The 12,232-nt window shown below is 41.7% G+C and overlaps 1 protein-coding gene across 12 annotated transcripts in view; it reads right to left on the bottom strand.

The window, feature by feature from the left end:
* SRPK2 (SRSF protein kinase 2) overlaps positions 1 to 12,232 on the bottom strand; it is a 212,137-nt gene that overhangs the window by 35,453 nt on the left and 164,452 nt on the right. For 11 of the 12 annotated variants that reach the window (XM_068276250.1, XM_068276257.1, XM_068276256.1 and 8 more), the window contains 2 exons: positions 4,787 to 5,015; positions 1,132 to 1,626 (listed from right to left, as the gene is read on the bottom strand). In XM_068276250.1, coding sequence (XP_068132351.1) covers positions 1,132 to 1,626; positions 4,787 to 5,015 — 724 coding nt within the window. The remainder of the gene's footprint in view (positions 1 to 1,131; positions 1,627 to 4,786; positions 5,016 to 12,232) is intronic. The other variant, XM_068276247.1, reaches the window with a different exon arrangement.

Below are 12,232 nucleotides of genomic sequence, written 5' to 3' on the forward strand. Positions count from 1 at the left end.
TGTTCACATCATAAATCACAAGCACTCGTGTTTTTGTGCGCAATTTTTTTTTAGCGCTTCCAGGTGTTTACCTGCCCGTTGCGATTTTTTGTGAAGCACTTTTCTAGGCGCTTTTGCAGAGCAATTCATTTGTCAGTCATTCGTCAGTCATTCGTCAGTCAGGAAGTGAAAGCTTTCACCCGGAAATTAATACAATGTATTTATTCATGAAAGTGCTGGGGAAATCGCTATACAAAGCGCTTTTTCAAGCGCTTTTGTGATTTCCCTATACCTTCCATTGAGGCACTTCGGCCCAAAAATGGTACAGGCAGCGCTTTGGTGAGCGGATCGGAATCGAACCGCTCATATGTGAACACTCTCATAGGGAATCATTGCACAAGCGCTTTTAGGGCGATTTTAAAAATTGCCGGCACTTAAAAAAAAACCCGGACGCGCCCTTAGTGTGAACAAGCCCTAAGAGTCATTACTGAAATTGTATTTTTAAGAGTACAATCCCAATTTAAACAGGAGGGCATTAGGGGAGTGGTGTCCATCTTAGTTCTATACATGAGGTTCAGGGCCAGAGGCAGTGGGGCAATGAATTTAAAAAGACTCTGAAGCGAGAATAAATCTCGCCTTCAGAGCTCATAGTTAGCAGGGGCATGTGTGCCCCCGCTAAACCACCGCCATCCCGCGGCTAAACGAGGGTCCCTGACCCCCCGAAATCCCATCCGAGCAGCGGGGGATCTCTTCCGGATTGAGGCAGGGCTAACCGCCGCAGCCCTGCCCCACGCGCGTCTGTCAGCGCGTATCGGGGGAGAGGCAGCGATGCGCCGCTGATAGACGCGACTGGAGGCAGGGCTGCAGCCATTAGCCCTACCTCTAGGAGCAGCAAAATCTACAATTTGGTCATTGATTTTGCCGGGGGGGGGGGGGGCGCTGGGGGGGTGAAAGGACGCCCGTTTAGCCGCGGGATAGCAGCGTTTTAGCAGGGGCACACATGCCCCTGCTAACGATGAGCTCTGAAGCGAGAATTATTCTCGCTTCGGTGTCTCTTTAAATAAAGCAAACTGTACTCTAGGCTAGTTTTAAAAGACACCTTACTGCATTGAAATAAATCAAACTGTAATATTGCGATCAGGGGAAACTTACTTTTTGGCATATCTCCAGTACTTGATGCAGAAACAGTCCTGCTCCTGTCTTGGCAAGAGCTGCTTTCATCTCTTTCTATCACTGTAGAATCTTCAGAAACTGTCAAAGCAGATTCCACAGACTCTGAAGGACCAGAAAACATTGCAGCTGAGAATTCAGAAAACTGTAATTCTGTATTATGCTGTCCATTTGGCAATTCACTGTTAAACTGTTCATAAGAGCTACTGTATGTGCAATCACTTTCTGCATTTGATTCATCTAAGTTAAAGTCTTCTGGGTTGGGGCAATCTTCATCATCTTCCTCTTCATCATCTAACGGCTGTTCAAGTGAGAATGGACCATTCTCCAAGTGGCCATTTGTTTTGGGAGATTCAATCCACGTAGAGTCTGTGGTTACAAGTTCAGGGTCCACATCGTCGTCATCTTTTTCAGTATTTTCCTTTTCAGTGTCATCTTTTTCTTCATGATCTTCTCCTTCAGATGAAATGTTGCCTGCTGAAATAACACAAAGTTAATGGTCTAGGTAAAATTGAAAAGTTGGACGTATCTGCATTTTGGATTTCAATACACCACTAGGCAGGGTCGGACTGGGACACTGGGGGCCCACCAAAGAAATTTCAACCTGGGGCCCACACATCCCATGATTGCGGTGAAAAAAGGGCGTGACCATGCACCGGAAGGTGGGCGTGGTCATGATGCATTATGGACAGGGCCAAATGTACATGATCCTAGCAGCATTGTAATTCAGAGACACTCCTGCCCAGCAAAACTTTGCATAGAGTCCCCTCCTTCAATATAAAGTAATATCCTTCTTTGCAGAGGTTGCGACCGCATCGGGGCCCTTGGGCCAAAGGGGCCCCGATGGGCCCTCTCTCAACTACAGTATTACCTCTCTATTGGTCCTGTGCTCATAATAATCACTTCTATAGATACTTTGAACAGTGGTAATCATTAACAAGCCATTTCCCATCCCCTTCTTGCACCTCTGACACTGTAGTTGTCATTGGCAGGTTTTGGTGCGTCGTATCACTTGTTATGTATAGAGTGCTTGGGGGGCCCCATTGTAAAATTTGCATCGAGGCTTACAGCTCCTTAACTACGCCACTGCTCTCAGCATGAGTGATTACAGCACTGAGAAGAGAATTTTTGTGCTGCAGGCAGCAATTGGAGCTCTGTCAGACAAGGAGGGGGGCCCACTAGAGACCTGGAGGCAGGGCCCACAGAGGGAAAAAAACTGTACTACTGTGGCCCAGTCTGACCCTGCCACTAGGAATGGAGTAATTTTAAAAGAAACATTAAATTGGTCTGTGGCAAGACAACATTTTGTTATAATCGACACAAAAGCTATCCTCTCTGGATCTCTGGTGACTACCTGTATTAGCAACAATTATTGCAGAACCACTGCTGAGAATGCAGGATAAACTTACATAGAATGAACAGAAATTCAAAAATCACATTTTGGCACAGTAGGATAGAAACCACAGCTCGCATTTGTGCGTAAGAAGGTAGTTTTATTTTGTTTGGCATATTTTCACTTGATTATGCAAGTTTGTGTCCATGCGGAGTATATTAATGGCAAGATTGGCAATATAGAATTAAAATGGATGAAACTGCAATCTTTTAGGTTTAGCAGCTTCTAGTTCCTAGTAGCTTATCCAGAAATAATTGCTCTAGCAGCTAGGCAAGCAAACAAGTTACTCACTTACCAAAGGAAAAATAAAACATTTCAGTCTCAGTGACAAGATATGTATATGACCATTTGGCACCTGTACCTGAGAGGTGACCTGTGTCAGGTCTTCCATGGATTCTCCTTTACTTTAGTCACAACAACAAAACTGGGCAATATCAAATCAAACATGACTTGATATTCTTTCCAGTTTCAGGGCGCATTTCCACTATCACGAATTCGCATGCGTTTTTCACATGCTAATTCGCATAGCAATACAAGTGAATGGGACTGTTTCCACTCGTCAGGATTCCTTTGCGTTTTTCTGTGCAGAAAAAATTTGCATGGCAGAGCCATCAGAATTCGCATACCGGATACCGCTATGCGAATCACATACAATGTATTTAATAGGAAATTCGCATGCGGTTTGAGTATGCGAATATTCATGCGAATTCGCATAGAAACAATGGAAAAAAAAAAAAATCACACCAGCACTGCCATGGTTAAATTCGCGTACATCGTCATCCATGCGAATTCGCATGAAAATTCGCATAGACCTGCATGCGAAATGCGCATCCGTATGCAAATTTTTCCCACGACGATTCCCACCGCACAAGTGGAAATGCAGCCTAAGGGACATAAGGTGCCCATACATCAGAATATGTATGGGCAGATCGACCAAGAAACAGATCTCTCTCTGATCGAATCTGATCAGAGAGAGAATTGTTGCCTGCCCATTAACCACAGGCCGATTCCCAATTGATTTCAGCATGAAATCTCTTGGCAATTTTGCCTTGTAACGCCGCATCCGCTGCCCCCGCGCTACCCCCCCCTAACATTTTACATTGGGGGATGGCGCCGGGGAGCCATCGCAATATTGCACACCATTACCACTGCGCATCCAGTCGAGCAAGATGGACCTACATCTTGCTGCAAGTCCGACCGATACATGCAACCAATTTTGGCCCGAAATTAGTCGCATTGTCGATCGGGCATGCTGTTGGCAGCACAGATTTTCATCTAATCCAATTATGATAATCATATGGGGCGGTCAATTGGCCGCCAAGTTGCCTGATGTATGGCCACCTTTAAGTGTGCTTAAAATAATTTAAAATGAAGTCCTGCTCAGTAGCGCATTCTACTAGCATTACTAATTTTAGTATGTGATTATAGTATGTCACTCCCAGAATGCAAAGTCTAAGCTGTTACTTTGTGTACATTCTGATAGTAAAGAAGTTTGTGCGGATTTACTAGGTTTTAAAATTTGCTTCTAAAATGCTTCTTCCTCCTGGTTGTAAATTATTCCCTCTCCAATCTTCATCCCTGTGAAGATCTTTTCAGAACTTCAGCAACCACCAAGTACAGGGAAGTACCAAGGAAGATTAAGTACTAGGGATGACTAAGGAGAAGCCAAGGAGCCTGTCTCTTCTGTGCAGAGGGAAGGAGGAGATGAGCAGCTTGTCACTTCTATGGAAAGAAAAGGAGTAGACAAGCAGCCTATCTCTTCTATGCAGAGGGAAAGAGGAGGCGAGCAGCCATCACGTCTATGGAAAGGGAAGGAGCAGAAATTGAGATGGGGGGCAGGGTATGGGAGAGAGAGAACAATTTTATAGTATATCTAGCGAACCATTATAGATTTTTTTTTATTTTTTTTTATTTTTTTTTTAGAGCAAATGGGTCTGACTCCTGGCCAATTGGTACAATGGTAGAAGAGTGTCAGAACTGGACCAGAAAAAAGAAAAATTGAATTGCAGTACACAAGGTTCTTCTTTACTTAGATCTGTAAAAGCCAAGACAGTTGTAGGCCGATTTAAACTGCTGAAGGGTAGAGTCTGCTGGAAATAGAGTTTTGCATGCTGCAATCTCATGACTAGTTTTCCTACTGTAGGGGAACCTCTAATTAAGTGACTCACTTCTCCATACAGGATTTTTCCTGCTGGCCCTATATACCATGCTACTAAAGATACACACACACACACACACACCTACCATAATCATTGACTGGTTCGTCATCCGCTACATCGTCTAAGCATACTGTTTTTAGCTTGGCCTCCGGCTGGCTCTCAGCATCCTGCTCATTCTCATTGTCTTCAGATTTTTTCCGCTCTGCCTCTCGCTCTAACTCTTCGATCTCTTGAAGACGTTTTTCAAGTAGTTCTGCCTGCCGCTTCTGCTTCTTTTTAAGTTTTTTCTTCTTATTTTTGGAAATTTTGCCAACCTGTGAAGAGCAAGAAAGAGAATTTAAACTACAAGAGGAATCTGACTCACTTAAAATGTATTTTTCTTTAACAGAATAGCCTAGTGCAACTTCCGAAAAACAAAATGTAAGGTGTGTATTAATATTCTTATCAAATAATGGTGTGTTAATTGAAAGAGGATATTCTAGATCTAACTAGTAAAAAATGGGAACATAAACAGAAGAAAAAATTCCAGACAAACATCAGAAACAGAATAATGTATGTCAGCAAAACTCTAGGTGAAAATTAAATGACCTATTCCTCCTCTTCCATATACAGCAATGCTTGAGAGTTTGTAAAAGCCTATACAGAATTTCTGCATAAATATGCCTTAAAAAAAGTTATGTTTTTCAAGAAAGTCCTAAAACCCAGCTAAACAAAAAAGTCCAACACATTAGGCTTGTTCATTTACTGTATCTATTGAGAGAAATGGTCACCCACAAATGTATACAAACCTCTACACTTTTTGATTAATTTGAAGTGGAAATTTAAGTCAGGTGTTTCAGTCAATGGGATGAATGTAATAGGCTGTGGCTGCCCTGGTCTTACAGGTTAGTGAAAGAGCCTCAGAGCTCTAGCAAATTACATTTGTCAGAACCTCTGTAAAACACCTGATACTCAATTTAAGTGGTTGACCAAGAGATCAAACCAAAAGCAAGGCGTGTACAGGAGGTTTCTAAAAACCCCAGGATAATATCTAACTAAAGGCCCTTTTCACACTGGTGAATCCCAGCCTTCACAAGTACAACATGAGAAGGCAGAAACAGGAGGCAAAAACAGAACTTCTATGGTGGCAGGAGTACTACACTTTAGGCCCCCTTTGTTGCCTCTATAGCAAAGGACTTCTGGGTAGATCCCACACTGCCTGCCTGAGTGACATATGACACGTGTCATACTTTGTCTCTTTGACTTGGTTGAGGTTAGCGGCTAGCGCAATATGCTGACCTGAAGTTTTGTACAGCAGTTTAGGGGATGCTGCAAGGTGGGGAGCCATTCATTTAGAAGCATTATGTACTGTTGATTATAATTTGGCCAGACACTGACCATGATATTGTAAGCATGGTATTGCGACTATTTAGTCAAGCACCATTCTATTTGTCTAAAGGGGCCCCATACTTTGGTGAATTTAAGCGTTCGATAGATCGCAAATCGATGCACAAACGGCCGATTTCGATCGATTTGATCTATCTGACAGGATGGAAAATTTAGGTCTATCTACTGCTGGCAGCAGATCTATGGCTCAGAGTTGCATTGGATCCGATGGTGCAGTAATGACTTTAGATCGATTTTCAATAGTTTTCCAATAGATTTCATTCTGAAATCTATTGGAAATCTGTTCCTAGTGTGTGGCACACATCAGATAGATTCATGTCAGATTCGACTTGACAGGCTTCTGACAGAAATCTGATGGTCGAATCTGCTGCAAATCTATAGCCCAATCTACACAATACGATTCTTTATACGATTCGATTGCGATTCTATTTACTATCCGATTAAATCCAACATGTCCGATCAGGATTAGATTCAATTCAATTCGATTTGCCATTGCAAAACAATGGCAAATCGAATTGAATCGAATCCCGATCGGACATGTTGGATTTAAATCGGATCGTAAATAGAATCGTATAAAGAATCGTATCATGTAGATTGGGCTTATCACCTTAACTGAGGAGGAATCTATGATATGCATCTAATTAACTGGAGGCTTGTGGTAATCACTAATGGACTGGCACTGAGCATATGCTGCAGTTGTGGCTTGTATCTGTAGGTAGATTCTATCTGGTAGATCATTTTCGTTTCATAATTTTCAAAGTAGCTCACAAGCTAAAAAAAAGTGTGGTCAGCTCAGCTCCAGAGCAAGATGGCTAGCCCCTGTACATGTAAACTTACAGGAACATGCAATTGTGTCTGTCCATGAACAGAGGATCCAAAAAAGGTCATGCAGCAAGTTCATGAACCCAAACACACATTTTGATCTACCCAAAGGGTAAGGCAAAATTTATGTTTTGGGAAGTCCAAATCAGAGTCCTTAGGACTAGGGATGATCGGAAGGAGCAAATTCCGTTCCGCCGGAATTCGCGAATTCCGCCAGAGCTGAATTCCGTTGCTATGAAAATTCCGCCGGATTTTTACGAAATTCCGCGGAATTCCAGATTCCGGCAGAAAAATTAAAATAATAAAATAAATGGAACTTGGTTTATGCTATATGGTAGTCCCTTAGTCCTTTTTCTCCTTCCTCCCTTAGGGATTTGTAGGATTTCAAAAGCCAACTCACATACATTGGCCAGGCCCAGGAATTGAACCCAGGCCTACCGCTCTACAAATCCTAAAAATCCCTAAGCAAGCACATTTTTCTCTTAGATATATCACAATGGTACATGCTAGGCTGGCTTCAGCATGTAGCATTGTTGTGTGCTGTGTTGGTGGTATAATGGTTAGGATACCAGCCTACAGAGCGGTAGGCCTGGGTTCAATTCCTGGGCCTGGCCAATGTATGAGTTGGCTTTTGAAATCCTACAATTCCCTAAGCAAGCTAATTTTTCTCTTGGATATATCACAATAGTACATGCTAGGCTGGCTTCAGCATGTAGTGTTGGTGGTGGCATAGTGGTGAAGAGAGCTACCTACCAAGCACTAGACCTGGGTTCAATTCCCGGCCAAGACCTGGGTTCAATTCCCGGCAAAGGTATGTAAGCTGGCTTTTGAAATCCTACAATTCCCTGGAAGACAAGACCCTCCTCCCTCCGGGAGGAGGAAGTGAGGGAGAAAGGGAGGAATGAGAAGGGAGGAATTCTATTGAATAGAAATACTTCTTATTAGGCAGAAATCAGTAAGGGGGGGGGAAAAATGTGAATTCCGTAAAATTCCGCGGAATTTCATTTTGTTCAGCGGAAATTCCGAATTAAGGCTATAGCAATTCCGTTCCGTCGCTTCGGAAACGGAATCACCAAATTCCGGCCGGAATCGCGGAATTTGTAATTCCGCGGAATGCAGCAATCATCCCTACTTAGGACCTTCCACAAAATTGCAGTAGAATTAAAGCTAAGTGTGTAGTTCATGTGGAGAAGCCCAACTTTCCTTGCCTGAAATTGTTCTGTATAGAGGATGGGCTAAAATTCCTCAAAAACAAGGTCAACCGTTACTGAAGAGGGTTACTCACAGTCCTTGGTGCCCAAGGAAGACTGACAACAGTTACTGGAAGAAAAGGTTCACTGCCAAACACAAATATGTATCTGTGAATCAATGTTCCTTAGTCAATAAATGCACAATTTTCAGTGCAAAAATAAACAATAATTGGGTAATTGGAGTTGGCAAAATGTAACCACTCTTGACTCCAACGTGCTTTTACGATCGAAGCGAAAAAATAAAGTATAAATAAAGTAATAATAAAGTACTTCTGTGCTGTGAAAATAAAACCAAGTGCATAGCTCTCACTAGTTTGAGGTTTAGCTGAGCTGTTATGCAACCTGGCATTTATATATTTTTTTATCTGGACTGTAGTGTTACAAAATGTTTATTTTATTTGAGCTGTATTATGTTCAACGTTACCCTGAAATTAAAATAAACTTTTAAGATAATTAATGATAAAGCATTCGTAACAAAGAAATCAGTCCCCAATCTGCATTGTTAAGCTGAAAAAGGATCGGAAGTAATAACCCTTTGAATTGTACTACAGTAAAACCTTATTATCTGCCTTTTCCATGATGGATAACAGGCTTCAGGCTTCTATTACTTTTCAAGAAACTGGACTGAATTTGACAATCTGCTCTTTTTGCGTAGAGAACTCCAGTTTTTTTTAAATTCTTGCTGAACTGGAAAACAGAAAGACTTCAGACAATTTCCTAGTAGGGCTAGCACTACCCATATGTTTATTTCATCATATCACATGTCACTTCAGGTAAGCTTCAAACAAGTTCTGGATGTTATTTTCAACTCTAGGACCAATTCCATGTGGTGCTATATTCTACATTCTATTCTTTTTGTGCATCTACTGAGAACATTGTGCACAAAAATAGAGGTGACATTTTATGTCCTTCAAACTCGGTTCAGTGCACAAACATACACAAATGTGCATACATTTTGTGTATAGTGTGTAATATGCAAGTACAACTGAAGTGCTTAGACTGCACTGTCTGATGTTGCCACTGTTGCCCTGAACAGTAGTGTGTTGTGATACTCCAAGCATTTATTGGTAACACGCAGTGTTGACCCATTCATTGTAGTGAATGGGATCAGCAGCGCAACGGATGTCAATGCAGATGGTGTGCCATCACATGTATTGCGTTCTGAAGCACTGCCATTTGTATTTCATAATGTAAACGACGCCTAACGGCTCACTGCTCTCAGGATTGAATGCATCAAGATGCACCTTCTTAGGGCTTGAAGGGTGTGCTGCACGGTCAACACATCCTCCTACCCAAGGCTGTACATCAACATAACTTTTTGCACCGCACTTGTGTAGTGGGGAATCAGATAAGGCCCTCTACTCAATCTCCTATGCTTTGAATCGCCTACCTTACTGTAGACCCAAACGTTTACAGTCGCCTTAATCATGTTGTTGGTGACAGGCTTGGATGGCCAGTAGGAAAGTGCATCAACTTCCTAACCCCCAGCTCTTTGCTTTGTTCCCAAAAGCAAAAAACATCTCCATATTGATTTATATGGTTTGAATCTAGCTTGCATGAATTCAGTAATGTGATTGGGTCCTAAAGTCTGCTGGTTAGATGTTCTAAATTTAAAGAATGATTGTAGGCGCTAGAGAAGATCTCTGTGATGCTTGGAGGTTGTACAGTTATTCTAGTTTATGGAGAATACATAATGTTCTCATATTCTATATATCAAGATATTAATTAAATGTACCAGACAACATGAAAAGTTGTTTTGAAACTGCATCCATTAGCTGGTATAGAAATAAGCATTCATAGAGTGTTGATAAGGAATATGCAACTATATACAAAATAAATAAAGCTATTTGGCTAAATTAAAGTTGACTTTTATGCCGCTTGGCACCACCTTGTGGACTTTTTATGTAACATCCCCATTCCTCTGCTTTGCTGTTATGTTGAGGATAATGCACAACTCAATTCGACACACATGCACCCACATCACCTTGTTTTACAATATGATCAGCTAAGTGCTCAATGCCAGAGCCTATGCTTTCACACTTTCCCAGTCTGAAACGAATCAGTCTATGTGCTATTTGATTGGAATGCTCTCCCCTTCAATGGCCTTCTATATTGTCCTCTTTTATCATGACCTCTGTTATGATTCCGTTTGAACATTGTCTTAAAATCAGCTTGTCCTTAGACACAACATTTCCTACATGGCTTGTTTCTACATTTGCTTGTCAGCTGTTATTTCACAACTCAATGTTGCCTTGTTGCTGAACCCATCCTTATCTGCCATCAGGACCAAGTGAGGATTAAGCCGCACTTAGACAAAGACATTGCGGGTTAACTTTCACATTCAAATCGTTAAAGTCCCAAAACACCCTTTAAACATTTGGCAACTATTTTGGAATGATCATTTTAAAGCCACACTGCTCGACTTTTGGTTGGGCAGCCGGGTAGGTTTTACGGAGGAGGAGGAGAGGCACCACACTGCAAAAACATACTGATTTATTTATTCTTTTTGGGTGGCCTAAATGGGAAAATAAAAAAACAATATATTTTAAAGCACACCTGACCCGAAACAAAGCTAACTAAAGTAAAACTAAACACAGAGGTATGGTCATGTTGGATCCACATATATCTGTGCATTGTCAGCTCCTCTACTTATTATCTCTGGCCCCTGTCACGCCTAGAAAAATGTGACTTTTGGCTAAAGTCAAATTTTCAGACAGGAAAAGGCGGGCTTACCGAGATGTTCCCACCTATCATCTTCCCATTACATCTCCATTCACATCACAGCAAGCCTGCTTCGCCCTTTCTGAGGGCTGGAACCCACTAGAGCGATTGAGCATTTAGGGAGGTTTTCAAAATACTAGCGATTTCCCTAAACGCTCAGCTAACGTTAATGGATGGGCCAAATTCCACTGCAACGATTATGATTACTAAAATCGCAAATGCAGGATATGCAACATTTTTTAGCATTAGCGTTTCTGCAATGTAAAGTATATAAACGCTGGCGCAATCGTTCATGAATCGCTATACAGAGCGATTTGCTAGCGTTTTTAAATTACTGTACACTAAAAAAAAAAAAAAAGTTAAATTAAATGAAAGGACCAATAATAAGAATTAAAACCGCTAGCAGCAAATCGCTACACAATCGCTGGCAAAAACCTTACACGTTTTAAAACCACTACCAAAATGCTCATGAAATTGCTTACAAAACACTCATTAAAAATGCTAGCGAGTCCGATTAGCGATATTGCTTTGTAGCGGGTTCCAGGCCTGAAACGTTACTTTAGCCAAAAGTAAAATTTTTCGAGGAGTGATTATGGGGTCTGGAGATAATGAAGAAAAGAAAACAGAGAGATATTTGGATCCAGTATAAACATGCATCTGTGCCTGCCTTAAAGAGACTCCGTAACAAAAATTGCATCCTGTTTTTTATCATCCTACAAGTTCCAAAAGCTATTCTAATGTGTTCTGGCTTACTGCAGCACGTTCTACTATCACCATCTCTGTAATAAATCAACTTATCTCTCTCTTGTCAGACTTGTCAGCCTGTGTCTGGAAGGCTGCCAAGTTCTTCAGTGTTGTGGTTCTGCTATGAACTCCCCTTCCAGGCCCCTCTCTACACACTGCCTATGTATTATTTAGATTAGGGCAGCTTCTCTCTTCTCTTTTACAAGCTGGATAAATCGTCCTCTGAGCTGGCTGGGCTTTCACATACTGAAGAATTACAGACACAGGCAAAGCTGTTTGCAGGAAGAAACGAGCAGCCTGAAACTTCAGTGCATGAGAGATGCAGGGGGAAAGAAACACAAATGATCTCTTGAGATTCAAAAGGAATGCTGTATACAGCCTGCTTGTGTATGGATGTATTTTCTATGTGTGGACAAACTGTACATCAACCTACTTCCTGTTTTGGTGGCCATTTTGTTTGTTTTTAAAACTGTTTTTAACCACTTTTAATGCGGCGGGGAGCGGCGAAATTGTGACAGAGGGTAATAGGAGATGTCCCCTAACGCACTGGTAGGTTTACTTTTGTGCGATTTTAACAATACAGATTCTCTTTAAGTGGCTTTGCCAGA

This window comes from Hyperolius riggenbachi, chromosome 3 (assembly GCF_040937935.1).
Source record: "Hyperolius riggenbachi isolate aHypRig1 chromosome 3, aHypRig1.pri, whole genome shotgun sequence".
Taxonomy (NCBI): Eukaryota; Metazoa; Chordata; class Amphibia; order Anura; family Hyperoliidae; genus Hyperolius; species Hyperolius riggenbachi.